The following is a 17763-nucleotide window of genomic DNA, read 5'->3' as shown; positions in this document are numbered from 1 at the left end:
ACTAACGTTTGACTAGTTGTGGAAAGAATGGCAAAGAAACAATCAGCATGTGTCCAACCAATTACAAATCATTGGAAGGAAGAAAACTACATCAATCTCGAGAAACCACATGAATATTCTCTAAGTAATAACACAAACAAAATCGTGTCAAAAAGATCGCTAAACTAGGTTACAAGCACAATGGCGCCAAAAGTTGACACAGAGGACAGACAAATCCTCAGACCACAGAGGACTATGACAATCTGTCAAATCTTTTTCTTTAAAAGTGAAATAGGTTTTGAGTTTTGGAATAGAGATGTCGCCCCGGAGTCCAAAGCGAAAGTGAGAACAATTACCATCCTCATATTTTGTGGGATGACATTATAAAGTTTGTGAAAGTTGAGGAGAGATGTCGCTTTTGGAGTCCAAAGTGAGCAAATAATTATAAATGTTACTAAGACCCTTAATGTCGGTACGTTTATTGATAGGATTTGATTGCTCATTAATATAGCACATTTCCAAAAAAACCCGTTTGGTGTTATTTGAGCAAGAATACAGTATCTTCGGATTATCGAAATCGAAAATATGACCAGTTCTCGCAGCATGCAAAGCAAGGGCACATCTGTCAGGGTGTAGTCTGACGTCGCTTTTGTGAACCGCGAATCTTCTTTTTAGGGATTGGGAGGTTTGTCCGATATAGACCCCATCACAGTCTAAACATCTCACTGAGTAGACACAATCAGAGCTGGAAAGAACGTCCGCTCTGTCCTTGAGATTGGTGAAAAGAAACTTATTGGGGAAAACGTTATATCTGGCAATTTTCACGTTGCTAATAGAGGAAAAAATGTGAACCAGTTTACTGGTCAAACCAGGCAATGAGGGCAGAGATGCAAACTTTATTTGGCTGACATGTGAGCTCTCGTGGGGAGCGTCCTGTCTTTGTTGAGGCAGTGTAGTAGGAGGATGTTCAGGAGGATCAGGTGAGATCCGTCGATTGGATGTCGAGAATATCAACTTCTTAAGCAGGCCGTGGGGATATCCATTATCTTTTAGGATGTCATATAATCTGTTCAGAGCACTCTGTTTGAAATCCATGTGAGTAAGGCCTATTATTCTGTTCTTTAGGTTGTTAACAACGTTGATTTTCATTTGCCAATCATGGCTTGAATTGAAGTGGACATATCTTCCTGAGCTGGTCGGCTTTCTGTACCAATCCAGCTTTACTGTGTTGTCCTCAGAACGTATCACTTTGGTATCCAGGAATGGGACAAATCTGTCTTTCTCTTCTTCTATGGTAAACTGTATATGTGGGTTGAAGGAGTTGAAGATCCTTAGGAGTTCTTCTTTCATATTTGAAGGAATGGCCAATATAATGTCATCAACATACTGGAACAAGAATGCTGGAATGAAAGATAGTTTGCCAAGGCAGTAACCGATCAACACCGTCATCACCAGAGCTGCCAAAGTTGGGCTGAGGATGCTGCCCATTGGGCACCCAAAGATTTGAGAGTAAAATTCGCCTTTATATTTGAAATAGTTGGAATCGAACAGGAACTTCAATAGGTTAACAAATTTAGGCCTAGGAATGTTCGTGACGGCCTCAATCCTGCTCCAATTGTCTACTATTATCTTCTCCGTTAACTCCCAGGAAATATTGGTGAAAAGACTGATCACATCCAACGAAAGGATCTCATGGTCTGGAGGAATCTGCAAATTGTTGACCTTCTCCGCAAAATCGAAAGAATCCTTGACTGCCCAAGTGTGGAAGTCGTCCTTGAAAGCTGACTTGAGGATGTCGGCGACAAACTTGCTAAGTTCACTTGTTGGGGATTTAATGGTGGAGACGATAGGTCTGAGAGGAGTTCCCTCTTTATGGATCTTTGGTAGACCGTAGATAGTGGGGGAAATGCCTTTGTAGTTATTCAATTGTCTCGCCGTGGTGGCACTGATGTATGCTTGGTCTTTGAGATCCTTGACAAGGCTGTTGTTCCTTGTCTGATACCTCGATGTGGGGTCTGAGTTTAATTTCTTATAAACGTTGGTGTCCTCGACGATATTCAAGAGCTTCTCTTCATATTGTTGCTTTGTGATGGCTACCGTGACATTGCCCTTATCTGCCATCGTTATGACGATGTCATCATTGTTCTTCAGGAACCTTTTCGTCTTGCAAAAGAGTCCGTATTGTGGGTTATTCTTCTTCCAAGCCTGGTGGACGAAATTGGTGATGGCATTGGTAGATTTAGCCCGGAGTAAGTCCTGCGATTCCTGTGGAGCCAACCTCACAAGATACTCGGAGTCAGCCAATAAAGATTTAATTGACAACATATTAGAGGGGACAGAATGGGCAAATTTGGGACCAAGACTAAGTAAATGTTTAATGTCCCGTGGGAAAACATGATCTGTTAAATTGGCAAACCACGAATCTTTAACTTTCAGATCTGAGATGGATCTATCGATCAAGGAATCAAACTTGCGTTTGAGAACGTTGGTGGAAGAGACAGTGATCCTATCCGAGGACCTAGACTGAGTCTGTTCAAAAATGGATATAATATGTATAGGAAGAACAAGGATCAATCTTTCACGGATATGCTTAATGCCTGCATGCAGCGAGTTGATCTTTCTGATAGTGACCGATATTTCAAGATTGAGCAGAGTAGAAGATACCTTATTGCTCAGTGCGAGAGCTCTTCTGTTGTCCCCTGCGTTGTCGCCTATCAAATTGTTAATACATTTAATGTTCTGCTTGATGTGTCTTGGAATGACGCCAGTTGATCGGCATCTGAGTAGGAAGTTCCTTCTGCATCTTGCTTTTGCCAATCTGGTGTTCAGGTTCGCCCAAGATTTGAGGTCTCTAACTGTTACCTCTCCATAGGTGTTCTTCATCTCATCGTAGAAACCCATCTGTAATTATGTATACAAGGAGTATTGCCGTATTTTCTAATCTACTTAATTATTGGGTACTCGGCATAAAGGGGCTATGTAGACAAATCAAACAACCATTTGTCATGTACATCTATATTTCGGACACTTGTTTAGGTCCTTCATCAGGATGCTAAAACAGTTAATAAAAACCTCTAAAACCTAACAGACTAAAAAATCATCAAGACAAAAACTTACGTTTGACTAGTTGTGGAAAGAATGGCAAAGAAACAATCAGCATGTGTCCAACCAATTACAAATCATTGGAAGGAAGAAAACTACATCAATCTCGAGAAACCACATGAATATTCTCTAAGTAATAACACAAACAAAATCGTGTCAAAAAGATCGCTAAACTAGGTTACAAGCACAATGGCGCCAAAAGTTGACACAGAGGACAGACAAATCCTCAGACCACAGAGGACTATGACAATCTGTCAAATCTTTTTCTTTAAAAGTGAAATAGGTTTTGAGTTTTGGAATAGAGATGTCGCCCCGGAGTCCAAAGCGAAAGTGAGAACAATTACCATCCTCATATTTTGTGGGATGACATTATAAAGTTTGTGAAAGTTGAGGAGAGATGTCGCTTTTGGAGTCCAAAGTGAGCAAATAATTATAAATGTTACTAAGACCCTTAATGTCGGTACGTTTATTGATAGGATTTGATTGCTCATTAATATAGCACATTTCCAAAAAAACCCGTTTGGTGTTATTTGAGCAAGAATACAGTATCTTCGGATTATCGAAATCGAAAATATGACCAGTTCTCGCAGCATGCAAAGCAAGGGCACATCTGTCAGGGTGTAGTCTGACGTCGCTTTTGTGAACCGCGAATCTTCTTTTTAGGGATTGGGAGGTTTGTCCGATATAGACCCCATCACAGTCTAAACATCTCACTGAGTAGACACAATCAGAGCTGGAAAGAACGTCCGCTCTGTCTTTGAGATTGGTGAAAAGAAACTTATTGGGGAAAACGTTATATCTGGCAATTTTTACGTTGCTAATAGAGGAAAGGACAAGGGGACAACAGAAGAGCTCTCGCACTGAGCAATAAGGTATCTTCTACTCTGCTCAATCTTGAAATATCGGTCACTATCAGAAAGATCAACTCGCTGCATGCAGGCATTAAGCATATCCGTGAAAGATTGATCCTTGTTCTTCCTATACATATTATATCCATTTTTGAACAGACTCAGTCTAGGTCCTCGGATAGGATCACTGTCTCTTCCACCAACGTTCTCAAACGCAAGTTTGATTCCTTGATCGATAGATCCATCTCGGATCTGAAAGTTAAAGATTCGTGGTTTGCCAATTTAACAGATCATGTTTTCCCACGGGACATTAAACATTTACTTAGTCTTGGTCCCAAATTTGCCCATTCTGTCCCCTCTAATATGTTGTCAATTAAATCTTTATTGGCTGACTCCGAGTATCTTGTGAGGTTGGCTCCACAGGAATCGCAGGACTTACTCCGGGCTAAATCTACCAATGCCATCACCCATTTCGTCCACCAGGCTTGGAAGCAGAATAACCCACAATACGGACTCTTTTGCAAGACGAAAAGGTTCCTGAAGGACAATGATGACATCGTCATAACGATGGCAGATAAGGGCAATGTCACGGTAGCCATCACAAAGCAACAATATGAAGAGAAGCTCTTGAATATCGTCGAGGACACCAACGTTTATAAGAAATTAAACTCAGACCCCACATCGAGGTATCAGACAAGGAACAACAGCCTTGTCAAGGATCTCAAAGACCAAGCATACATCAGTGCCACCACGGCGAGACAATTGAATAACTACAAAGGCATTTCCCCCACTATCTACGGTCTACCAAAGATCCATAAAGAGGGAACTCCTCTCAGACCTATCGTCTCCACCATTAAATCCCCAACAAGTGAACTTAGCAAGTTTGTCGCCGACATCCTCAAGTCAGCTTTCAAGGACGACTTCCACACTTGGGCAGTCAAGGATTCTTTCGATTTTGCGGAGAAGGTCAACAATTTGCAGATTCCTCCAGACCATGAGATCCTTTCGTTGGATGTGATCAGTCTTTCCACCAATATTTCCTGGGAGTTAACGGAGAAGATAATAGTAGACAATTGGAGCAGGATTGAGGCCGTCACGAACATTCCTAGGCCTAAATTTGTTAACCTATTGAAGTTCCTGTTCGATTCCAACTATTTCAAATATAAAGGCGAATTTTACTCTCAAATCTTTGGGTGCCCAATGGGCAGCATCCTCAGCCCAACTTTGGCAGCTCTGGTGATGACGGTGTTGATCGGTTACTGCCTTGGCAAACTATCTTTCATTCCAGCATTCTTGTTCCAGTATGTTGATGACATTATATTGGCCATTCCTTCAAATATGAAAGAAGAACTCCTAAGGATCTTCAACTCCTTCAACCCACATATACAGTTTACCATAGAAGAAGAGAAAGACAGATTTGTCCCATTCCTGGATACCAAAGTGATACGTTCTGAGGGCAACACAGTAAAGCTGGATTGGTACAGAAAGCCGACCAGCTCAGGAAGATATGTCCACTTCAATTCAAGCCATGATTGGCAAATGAAAATCAACGTTGTTAACAACCTAAAGAACAGAATAATAGGCCTTACTCACATGGATTTCAAACAGAGTGCTCTGAACAGATTATATGACATCCTAAAAGATAATGGATATCCCCACGGCCTGCTTAAGAAGTTGATATTCTCGACATCCAATCGACGGATCTCACCTGATCCTCCTGAACATCCTCCTACTACACTGCCTCAACAAAGACAGGACGCTCCCCACGAGAGCTCACATGTCAGCCAAATAAAGTTTGCATCTCTGCCCTCATTGCCTGGTTTGACCAGTAAACTGGTTCACATTTTTTCCTCTATTAGCAACGTGAAAATTGCCAGATATAACGTTTTCCCCAATAAGTTTCTTTTCACCAATCTCAAGGACAGAGCGGACGTTCTTTCCAGCTCTGATTGTGTCTACTCAGTGAGATGTTTAGACTGTGATGGGGTCTATATCGGACAAACCTCCCAATCCCTAAAAAGAAGATTCGCGGTTCACAAAAGCGACGTCAGACTACACCCTGACAGATGTGCCCTTGCTTTGCATGCTGCGAGAACTGGTCATATTTTCGATTTCGATAATCCGAAGATACTGTATTCTTGCTCAAATAACACCAAACGGGTTTTTTTGGAAATGTGCTATATTAATGAGCAATCAAATCCTATCAATAAACGTACCGACATTAAGGGTCTTAGTAACATTTATAATTATTTGCTCGCTTTGGACTCCAAAAGCGACATCTCTCCTCAACTTTCACAAACTTTATAATGTCATCCCACAAAATATGAGGATGGTAATTGTTCTCACTTTCGCTTTGGACTCCGGGGCGACATCTCTATTCCAAAACTCAAAACCTATTTCACTTTTAAAGAAAAAGATTTGACAGATTGTCATAGTCCTCTGTGGTCTGAGGATTTGTCTGTCCTCTGTGTCAACTTTTGGCGCCATTGTGCTTGTAACCTAGTTTAGCGATCTTTTTGACACGATTTTGTTTGTGTTATTACTTAGAGAATATTCATGTAGTTTCTCGAGATTGATGTAGTTTTCTTCCTTCCAATGATTTGTAATTGGTTGGACACATGCTGATTGTTTCTTTGCCATTCTTTCCACAACTAGTCAAACGTAAGTTTTTGTCTTGATGATTTTTTAGTCTGTTAGATTTTAGAGGTTTTTATTAACTTTTTTAGCATCCTGATGAAGGACCTAAACAAGTGTCCGAAATATAGATGTACATGACAAATGGTTGTTTGATTTGTCTACATAGCCCCTTTATGCCGAGTACCCAATAATTAAGTAGATTAGAAAATACGGCAATACTCCTTGTATACATCCAACACCCATCCTGGAAAACGAGAACACGAAGGTTTATTGGGATCTCTCTATAACAACCGACTTAGCAGTGGAACACAACAGACCCGATATGGTGGTTTGGAACAAAAAAGAGAACACGGCCACCATTAAAGACTTCGCAGTTCCACAGGATTATAACATGCAAAAGACATATGCGGAGAAGATCAGTAAGTACGAGGCACTGTCGGGACAGATCAGGGATATGTGGAGGTTGAGGAGAGTGGATATAGTGCCTTTAATAATAAGTGTCAATGGTCTAATATTGAAGAAAACCGTCTCAAATTTGGAGGAACTACAGCTACCACCCAGTACTGTCACCTGGATGCAGAAGGCAAAGTACATGCGCAAGTACATGGGGAATGCAGAGGAACACCGTCTGCTCCGACAGGAAGTGCGGGTGGAGCAGGAATCCAACCTACAACAGGGAGCCGAGGAGCGACCCGGACCCGACCACCACCACGAGCCCGAAAACCTGGAAAAGGCTCCAACAGAGCTTAATCCTTTTGATATCTGAGATATCTGGGATAAGTGAATTTTCCTCTGGAGAGGAGTGTGAAAGCCGCAAGGCTAAAGTCATAATAATAATGTCTGGCCTGCCTGGCAACTATCTGGTAGATGGCCTGCCAAGTAGCCATCGTAACGACGTAGACGGTGCAGCCAGCCACGCCTGCTGTCCGCAGTCCCATTCCTTTTTCCTCTCTCTTTCACATCCTTTATAGGGGTGCTCTTTCTGCTCTCATTTCTCTACCCCTCACCCAAACCGAGAAAGGGGAGCACAAACCCATGAAAATGGTGATAACGAGAAGCCTCGGAAACAAGTCGCTGCCTGGGGATCATCAGGGCATGTCTGGAGCCGGCGCTGGACATGACAGCATGCGGGACGTCGGTGGCAGGATGTTGAGGAAGCGGGCTCCTGCTGCAAAAGAAGCTACAGCTCCAAAGCAACAACAGCAACCAACGAGTCCAATTCAATTGCCGACTCGAACCGCTGAAGGTGCTGCGCAGGATATTCAGCCAATGCTCACCCAAGCGGGGTTAGTTAGAAAGCGCATGAAGTGGACAACGTCCATGAATGAAACTATTGTGCGCATATATAACTCCATCACGGGACTAGGGCAGAACACGAACAACTATAGGAAAAGGCTTCATGAGGAATTCTGCAACGCCTACCCAAATCTCAATGTCACTGAACAACGAGTAGCAGACCAGTACCGCGTAATTCTGAGAAATGAACTAATACCAACGACCCGAATCGACGCAACTAAACGAGCACTTCAGCGTCCGCCTGCAATAGAGAATAACACCAACACCTTTGATGAAATTCACATGCCTGGGCAACAACAGGCAGAAGAAACTGATACTGAAAGTCCATCTTGCAACGCAAGTGAGGCTGAACACCAGGACGATAGGGAAGAGCTCCACCGACAAGTTGACTCTGACATGAGGAGATACTTTGCCGAACTGGAAGGAACAGATCCTCTTCATCGAGTAGCACCTCCAAGACTCAATACATCCAAGAAACTGTCACTTATAATCGACATCTTGAATAAGGACGTTTTACCTGAATACCTACAAAACGGAAGTTCATTGGAATATCTGCATCTATAATAGTTTTTCACTGTGCAGCGCTAACGACAGCGAAAACCATGGGGGCAAAAATTCGCCGACCGAACAATGATGGTCCAAAATTACACAAATTACACGCGCCAGCATGGCAGAAACGTCTTCAACACAAAACAGAAAGGCTAAGAAGAGACATTGGACGACTGACGGAGTACTTGAACGGGAATCGAGGAATAAAGGTTGTGAAAGCTGCCAAAGAGATCATGGATAGAAACAGGACACACACAGAACGAGAGACGGAGAATGCTACAGCTCACCATTGCCTCGACACTCTGAAGCAAAAATTAAGTCTGTATGCAGAACGCCTGAGGAGATATAAAAGCAATTATAGCCGGAAAAGAGACAATAATTCATTCGAAAAGTCGGAAGAATCTTTCTACCGGTCACTCACATCGTCGGATGAAGAAAATGGAAAGTTACCACCAAAGGAAGCCATTGAACAATTCTGGACCGAACAATTATCAACAAAACCTCAGTTCAATGGAGATACCGGATGGATTGAAGAAGAAAAATCTGAAGCTATAAAATATGAGCCGATGCAGCATGACATGATCACAATTGAAGAAGTAAAATCAGCTATCAGAGGACTGCACAACTGGAAAGCACCTGGGCCTGATGGATTACAGAACTTCTGGATCAAGAAACTTTGGATCATGCATGACAAATTGACCTCCGCAATAAATGATGTCATTGAAAATCCTGAAAGAATGCCAGTATTCCTTACACATGGCACAACATACTTGTTACCTAAAGACCAAAGGAATACAGAAGACCCATCCAAGTACCGACCAATCACATGTCTTCCAACGATGTACAAATTAATCACATCGTGCATTTCAAACCGAATCCACAACCATTGCGAAAGGAATAACATCATCGCCATGCAACAGAAAGGATGCACCAAAGACAGCCGAGGGTGCAAAGAACAACTAATAATAGATTCAGTTATCTGCAATCAAGCGTTCTCCAAGCGAAGGAATTTTTACGCTGCGTACATAGACTACAAAAAAGCATTCGATTCTATACCTCACGAATGGCTCTTGACGACCTTGAAGATTTACAAGGTGGATCCCAATATTGTTAAGTTCCTGAAAAACGCCATGTCAACCTGGCGTACTAGTCTTCAAATGAAAGCAGCAGATTGCTCCATTACAACAGGACCTATTCCAATGAGACGTAGAATTTTCCAAGGAGACTCGCTGAGCCCTCTGTGGTTCTGCATGGCTCTGAATCCCTTGTCTCATAGATTGAATTCTACGGACTACGGATTTTCCATCAAGAGCGGCAGTAGAACTATGATGAAACTGAATCATCTACTTTACATGGACGATTTGAAACTCTTTGCATCTACCAAAAAACAAATGCAACTGATGCTGAAAATGGTGGAAGGATTCTCGGAAGACATCAAAATGAAGTTTGGACTAGAAAAATGTCGACTGCTAAACATAACGAGAGGGAAAATAGAAGATGGTACGTTCAAACTCAAGGAAGGTGCAGAAATTGAAGCATTAAAGGAAGGAGACACATACAAGTATCTAGGCATAAAACAGGCAAGAAAAATCAATCAGACCCAGATGAAGAAAGAATTAACGGAGGAGTTCACCCGAAGATTGAAGAGGATAATGAGAACTGGTCTTAACAGCAAGAATCTGGTAAAAGCGATTAACACCTACGCTTGCTCGGCGCTGAGCTATTCATTTGGTATTATCTCTTGGACGACCACCGATTTAGCAGCTTTACAGAGAAAAATAAGGACGATGCTGACTAAACACAATAAACATCACTCCAAAAGCTCCATAGAACAGACAGAGCTGCCACGACATCTTGGGGGTAGAGGAATTGTTGATTTGTCCAACCGTATCTCCCAGGAAATTGAAGGACTTCGAAAATATTTCTTGAGCAAGGCAGCTTCGTCAGAACTCCATCGAGTAGTGTGTGTTGCTGATACTTCCACACCGTTAAAGCTACACCAAGTGTAACGTTCAAATTTGAACGTTTGTAGATTCGCGTGAAGGTGCGCAAGGATCGCTAATATTCGAGCGCAGGTCGCGAATGGTCGGACCGGAATAAATCCTTTTCTCGGCTCATTATTATTTTGGATGCTCCGTCTTCACGAGATAAATAAAAAAGCGGTAGAAAATTTCTGCAACCATAAGTATGGGATCTGTTATAAATTTATTTCAAGGAAGAGAAGTATTGAGAAGGTGTAGTGATCACCATTCATTAGATTAATTCGGATTTCAATAATAATAAGGTAACCGAAGTACTTGATAGTTGGATTGTTTTTTTAAACTTTAACATTGTAGCGCTACGAGTGCGATTTCTGTGGAAGCACCAGTCCGATTGGCCGATTGCTAATTTTGGGCCGATTTGCCGACTTTGGGCCCGATTTTGCGGACCTCTCGACCGCCAAGGTACACCTAGTTCACCTTGGTACATCGCCACTCACCGGGGACGTTGCCACCCCTTACGTTTGTGCCGTTTCGCCCATATTCACGCTAAGTATACCTCAATTAAATCTTGGTGCAATTTCGCCTGTGTATTAATTTACAAAAGACAGTAAAGTTTTAGATTTTATACCTATTTACCTCTTGAAGAAACACGTTTGAATTGTGTATTTGATAGTGAAGAGAGAGATAGAATAACACAAACTAACAACTAGACTTAGAAATTTTGATATTGATGTGATTTGGCGACTATGAATAAAAGCAAGGGAGAAAATATAATATCATCTTGTTATTAACCCTCATTCAAGTAGAGAAGAAGGAAATTATTGGTGAGTTCCTTTTATTGTTTTCCTCTTTACAAATTTATTGTACGTTAGAACCGGAACTTCGAGCTAGCCGGAGTTCTAGCGTTACAATTGGCGCCCAACGGAAATAATTGTTTAGTTTGATTTTATAATTCCTTCTCTGCTTGAATTAAAAGGGTTTCAGTAAAATATTAATAATTGTATTTGTGAGTGAGACGGCATAAATCATCGCGAAATCTTATCGTGATATTTTACAAACAGATAAGAGCCAATACCTTCAGTGGCATATGCATATGTTGTTGTTTTCATTTGCAATCATCAAGATTGGAATCGGAATTTAATGCGAACACAGGGTTTGCATTTGAATCGGACTGGTGTTTCTTTGTTTTGTCTTTTTTTCATGTCAAGTATTTCGGTTCTGAATTGAATCGGTAGTTAAGTTATTATTTTTTATTCATTCCTCTGATATTCGTCGTTGATTGAATTTGTATTTTCATTATGTCCCGAACGGATTATGAGATAAATCCTCTCAGTTCAGATGAACTGTGTTATGAATTGGAAATACGTGGAATTTCAGGGTTGAGTAAGATAGATGAAATGAGAAAAGCATTGCGCCAACTTATTAAATTGGAAAAAGCTAACAATTCTTTCAAATATCCAAATTATCCATTCGAATTCAAGGTGGATTCTGAAGCTTTATCGAAAAAAACTTATTGAGTTACAGAATATTCTGGATGCTTTTGACGGTTCGGAAGATGGTATTTATAAAAAACTGGTGTCAAAGTTATCTCATGCGATGGGACGAATTAATTTAACCTCACCTACTAGTGAAGAGGAGAAGAAAGTTAAGTCCTTACTGATTGTACAATTTTTGTCCTTAAAATCCGATATGCAGAAAAAAATTAAAAGCTGTCAGAGAAAATGTTCTACTCCTCTAACACTAGAGCAAAATGAATCGGATTCGACATCTTCTTCAGATGATGACGATTTGGCAACTCTCTCCAATCTGAATATTGTTTCAAGGGCAGACGCGCTGAAACATCAAATGGGTTCGAATCAGTCTCCTATTACCGTTCCAATACATTTGTGGAATTTAAAATTCACTGGCGAAAATTCAGAATTGTCGGTTAGTGCTTTTTTAGAAAAAGTAGAGGAACTAGCCATAGCCAGACACGTACCTGAGTCGAATTTTTTCAATGGTGTTTTAGAATTGCTTGACGGCAAAGCTTTATGTTGGTATCGTAGTATACGCAAAGACCTGTCGGGATGGACAGATTTTTCCTTGAAACTCAGAGAACAATTTCAACCACCAGATTATAACTCTCGTTTGTTCGAAGAAATAAAGAAAAGAACACAAGGTAGGGGAGAAAACATAGGTATGTATGTGGCGATCATGAATATGTAGGCTATCAGCTCAAATATCTGAACAGTCTCGTCTGCAGATAATTTTGAAGAATTTAACACCCCATTATCAACGTCAATTAAGTACTTCTGTTGTTGAAACTTTCGAAGACCTCCTCAAGGTAGGAAAACTAATTGAGTCAAGAAATGTCAATGCTAGTTCATACGTGGCTCCAACTAGAAATCACGATGAGTTATTAGAACCGGACCTAGGTTATACAGAGTATCATGCGCGAGATCATGCGGGTTGTTCGTCAAAATTACAAGACCGATCAACGGCTAAAAATTCTAGGGGTAATGTGAAATGTTTTAAGTGCGGCACCTTTGGACACATTGCTTCAAATTGTACCAAAAATAATCAACCGGAAGTGAAAAGATGCTTTAGTTGTAATAAAGTGGGTTTCACAATTAGAACTTGTCCCAGATGTTCGAAATCAAATTCGGGAAACGGTCAAAAGAGGCAGATTTGAGCGGCCACCTGTCTCTTACTCCGTCGGCGGCCGCGAAAGAAAGGGAACGAATGACTATCATATTAGATTATATATTTTCTTCACAAAATTCGCGAGACAGACACCCATATTTAAAAGTTTCTTGTTTCGGTTACGAAGTGCAAGCATTGCTGGACTCGGGCAGTAATAAATCAGTTATGTCCAGGGATTTATTTTTTCACCTGAAAAAAATTTTCAACTTGAAGATGACGCGACCTTCAAACCCAATTACTATTAATGTTGCAAAAAAAGATGTAAAATGCAATTGTATCGGGCTTGTAACCTTACCTCTCAAGTTAGAAAACAGAGTTCGATTAACAGAGATCATGATTTTGGATGATCTGAATCAAAATTTAATACTTGGGGTAGACTTTTGGATTTCCATGGGAATCGTGCCGGACCTTACTTCGCAGGGATGGGTTTTTAGAGATGAAAATTCTGATCAATCAAATTCTATTTATTCAATGAATGCCGAAAATTTTGTCACTTCAGAGGATAAGTTATCTTGGAATCAGAGGGAAGAATTGTATAATGTTATAGAAGAGGGTTTTTCTGGTTTAGGGAATGATTTAGGTTGTGTAAAGGGGGTGACTCACAAAATAATCGTTGATTCAGAACCTATAAAACAGTGATTCTATCCAGTTTCACCAGCAATGATGAAAAATATTGACGAAGAACTACAAAAGATGCTCGATGACGGTATTATAGAGAAATCTGATTCGGCTTGGTCGTCACCAATAGTACTGGTAAAGAAAAAAGACGGTTCCTATAGATTCTGCGCGGATTACAGAAAGCTCAATAAAGTTACCAAAAAAGACGCTTATCCACTTCCATTTGTTTCAGCAACGTTAGACAAGCTGGGAAGGGCAAAATTTATTAGCACTTTAGATATCAAGTCCGCATATTGGCAAATACCGATGGATAAAGATTCCAAACAGTACACGGCATTCACAGTCCCTAATAGAGGTTTATTTCACTTTTTGCGTATGCCCTTCGGTCTATGTAATGCTGGGGCTACCTTCCAGCGATCAATTGATAAGGTAATAGATCCTTCTCTAGAACCATATGTATTCGCGTATTTGGACGACATCATCGTGGTCACAGAAGATTTCGAACACCATTTGGAAATTTTAAGGGAAGTTTTCAGGAGGTTGAAGAAAGAAGGTTTAACTTTGAATCGCGAGAAATGCAAATTCTGTACTTCCGAGATTAAATATTTGGGGTATGTAGTGAACGAACATGGATTATCGGTAGATCCAGAAAAGGTCACCGCGATTTTAAGATTATCGAAGCCAACTAAACTTAAATAGGTCCGAAGAATAAATAATCGGTCTAGCCTCGTGGTATAGGCGGTTTATACCTCAATTCGCTACATTAATTGCTCCAATTACTAAGTTGCTGAAAAAAGGTCAAAAACTAAGATGGAATGACGAACAAGAGGAAGCGCTGCGTTTGATCAAAGAAAAGTTAATATCATCCCCAGTGTTAACCTGCCCAGATTTTTCCAAGCAGTTCATTATACAATGCGATGCATCTTCTGAAGGACTGGGCGCCGTGCTATCACAGAAGGCTGTAAAGAATAATGACCCTGATCATGTTATAGCGTACGCAAGTCGATCTTTGTCTAAATTGGAGAGAAAATACTCAACAACGGAACGCGAGTGTTTAGCAGTCCTGTTCGCTGTTGAAAAATTTAGACCTTATATCGAGGGGACTAAATTCACCATAATTACGGATCATTGGTCATTACTCTGGTTGATGATCCCCATGGTCGTGTTGGACGTTGGGTTTTGAAACTACAACAATTTGACTTTGACATCGTCCATCGGAAGGGAAAAGAAAATGTAGTCCCAGATATTTTGTCGCGAGATACTCTAGACCCCGAAAATACACCAGAAGATGATGAAATTTTAAATTTGGACATCACGAGCGTCAAAAGCGATACCATTGTTGATCCTTGGATTCAGAAAATGAAGTCAAATGTAGAAAAATATCCTCTTAAATTCCCTTCTTGGAGATTACAAAACAACGAATTATATAAGTACGTTCCTTCAAAATATAATGTTCTACAACCAGCTTGGAAAAGAGTCATTTTTAAAACCGAACGCGTACAAATAATCAGTAAAAATCACGATGATCCCCTAGCAGGACACCCGGGTGTCTTCAAGACGTTTAAGAGAATCAGTCAGAATTATTATTGGCCACGGATGGCCGCTGATATAACTAAATATGTAGCAAAATGCACAGCTTGCTGCAAAAACAAGCCTCTCTTACAGAAACCGGCGGGTTTAATCCAATTCCTTCAGAACCTTGGGAATGGGTATCATGCGATTTCATTGGACCACTTCCTAGGTCTAATAATGGGTTTAAGAATATTTTGGTGATAACGGATCATTTTAGCAAATTTGTCATAATTCGCCCCTTAAGAAATACATCGTCTAAAGTTTTATGTAAGGTTGTGGAAGAGGAATTTTTCTTGATTTTCGGTCAACCTAAAACCCTTTTATGCGATAACGGACCACAATTAAAATCCAAAGAGTTCCGGGAATTATTGAATTCTTATGGGGTTACACAAAAATTTACAGCTCATTATCATGCGCAAGCGAACCCCACTGAGCGCACGAATCAGACCCTCGAAACTATGTTGCGTTGTTATTATATCGGATAATCATAAATGTTGGGATCAAGAACTGCACAAAATAGCTTGTGCCATTCGTACTCAAGTTCACGAGACCACTAAGTTTACTCCTGACTCTGTAGTTTTCGGCAGAGACATGCCTACAAATGTATGCAAAGCATATGACTCCTCAGTAGAAAATGATGATAGTAAGAGTGATATAAGCGTGAATAACGTTCAAAAGTCACTTAAGAAGCGTCAAGTCCTATTCCAAAAATTATACTCGGACATTAGAATACGTATGAATAACGCAACGGTACAGAATAAAAAACGCTACGATTTACGTAGAACGGCTGTCTCGTTCAGTGTTGGAGACAAAGTGTATGTTAAAAATAAGAAATTGTCGGATGCCTCGCAGCATTATGCGAGTAAGCTTGCTTCTTTATATGAAGGTCCTTTTGTGATACGTGGAAAACCATCTTTATGGACTTATGAACTTTGGGATTCCGCAAAAAAGAAAACAAAAGGCGTGTGGCACGCTAAGGACCTGAAGTTGGCACCCTAAGAATTGTGATTTTACGTCACAATAGGTTATTGTTAATGTTCAATATTTCAAATAAAATTGTCGCTGTCAAATCAGATTCACGTTTTGGTCTCATTTCTTCTATCTACTCTTCTTCTTGCACTCGAGAGGTTCAAGGGAACGCTTGTTTAGTATCGCTCTAGCGGTGAGTTTCGGTATATAAATATATAAAAAAAAAAATTTCAATTTTTTTTCCCCGGGTGAGGGGAGTGTAACGTTCAAATTTGAACGTTTGTAGATTCGCGCGAAGGTGCGCAAGGATCGCTAATATTCGAGCGCAGGTCGCGAATGGTCGGACCGGAATAAATCCTTTTCTCGGCTCATTATTATTTTGGATGCTCCGTCTTCACGAGATAAATAAAAAAGCGGTAGAAAATTACTGCAACCACAAGTGTGGGATCTGTTATAAATTTATTTCAAGGAAGAGAAGTATTGAGAAGGTGTAGTGATCACCATTCATTCGATTAATTCGGATTTCAATAATAATAAGGTAACCGAAGTACTTGATAGTTGGATTGTTTTTTTAAACTTTAACATTGTAGCGCTACGAGTGCGATTTCTGTGGAAGCACCAGTCCGATTGGCCGATTGCTAATTTTGGGCCGATTTGCCGACTTTGGGCCCGATTTTGCGGACCTCTCGACCGCCAAGGTACACCCAGTTCACCTTGGTACATCGCCACTCACCGGGGACGTTGCCACCCCTTACGTTTGTGCCGTTTCGCCCATATTCACGCTAAGTATACCTCAATTAAATCTTGGTGCAATTTCGCCTGTGTATTAATTTACAAAAGACAGTAAAGTTTTAGATTTTATACCTATTTACCTCTTGAAGAAACACGTTTGAATTGTGTATTTGATAGTGAAGAGAGAGATAGAATAACACAAACTAACAACTAGACTTAGAAATTTTGATATTGATGTGATTTGGCGACTATGAATAAAAGCAAGGGAGAAAATATAATATCATCTTGTTATTAACCCTCATTCAAGTAGAGAAGAAGGAAATTATTGGTGAGTTCCTTTTATTGTTTTCCTCTTTACAAATTTATTGTACGTTAGAACCGGAACTTCGAGCAAGCCGGAGTTCTAGCGTTACACAGGATCACTTGGAAACCGTCGAACACTCTGCAGAAAGTAAAATGCAGAAACTGATTGGCAAATCTTTGCATGGGAGGCACCAGAATGAGGTCAACCATGATTACGTCGACATATCTGCGTCGAACTACTGGTTGACTTCCGGAAGGTTGTTTCCTGAGACAGAGGGCTTTATGCTCGCCATCCAGGATCAGGTGATTCCAAAAAGAAATAACATGAAATACATCGCCAAGGTTGCCTCAGTGGCGGACGATAGCTGTCGTTATGGCTGTGCGACACATGAAACTATCCAGCACATCACCGGGGATGTCAGAAGTTCGCGGGCACGGAGTACAAAAATAGACATGATGCTGTTGCCAAGATTCTTCACCAAGAATTGGCACTA

The 17763-nt window shown here is 40.7% G+C and overlaps 2 protein-coding genes and 1 long non-coding RNA gene across 3 annotated transcripts; 2 read left to right on the top strand and 1 right to left on the bottom strand.

The window, feature by feature from the left end:
• Positions 1–784: 784 nt before the first annotated feature.
• On the bottom strand, positions 785–3488 carry LOC123313994. Its single transcript, XM_044899107.1, has 3 exons — positions 3097–3488; positions 889–2880; positions 785–808 (listed from the first exon to the last, which is right to left on the bottom strand). The coding sequence occupies exons 2-3, from the start codon at positions 2878–2880 to the stop codon at positions 785–787; spliced, it is 2016 nt and encodes a 671-aa protein (XP_044755042.1). The 5' UTR covers positions 3097–3488.
• LOC123313993 lies at positions 3271–5812 on the top strand. The gene is made up of 3 exons (XM_044899106.1): positions 3271–3411; positions 4089–5708; positions 5789–5812. The coding sequence occupies exons 1-3, from the start codon at positions 3271–3273 to the stop codon at positions 5810–5812; spliced, it is 1785 nt and encodes a 594-aa protein (XP_044755041.1).
• A 10549-nt stretch (positions 5813–16361) lies between these two features.
• Positions 16362–17244, top strand: LOC123313583. The gene is made up of 2 exons (XR_006537756.1): positions 16362–16772; positions 16825–17244. It is a non-coding gene; the product is annotated as an uncharacterized LOC123313583 (long non-coding RNA).
• Positions 17245–17763: the final 519 nt, after the last annotated feature.

Source organism: Coccinella septempunctata, chromosome 5 (genome assembly GCF_907165205.1).
Source record: "Coccinella septempunctata chromosome 5, icCocSept1.1, whole genome shotgun sequence".
Classification (NCBI taxonomy): domain Eukaryota; kingdom Metazoa; phylum Arthropoda; class Insecta; order Coleoptera; family Coccinellidae; genus Coccinella; species Coccinella septempunctata.
This window is presented reverse-complemented; position numbering and strand designations above follow the sequence as displayed.

Excerpts from the sequence above, each read along its gene's own strand:
- LOC123313994 (XM_044899107.1), bottom strand. The coding sequence starts at position 2,880 with ATGGGTTTCTACGATGAGATGAAGAACACCTATGGAGAGGTAACAGTT. Across the intron at positions 809-888 it reads CTCCCCACGAGAGCTCACAT|CAACGTGAAAATTGCCAGAT; the intron begins GTCAGCCAAATA and ends TTCCTCTATTAG.
- LOC123313993 (XM_044899106.1), top strand. The coding sequence starts at position 3,271 with ATGGCGCCAAAAGTTGACACAGAGGACAGACAAATCCTCAGACCACAG. Across the intron at positions 3,412-4,088 it reads CCCCGGAGTCCAAAGCGAAA|ACTCAGTCTAGGTCCTCGGA; the intron begins GTGAGAACAATT and ends ATTTTTGAACAG. Across the intron at positions 5,709-5,788 it reads CTCCCCACGAGAGCTCACAT|CAACGTGAAAATTGCCAGAT; the intron begins GTCAGCCAAATA and ends TTCCTCTATTAG.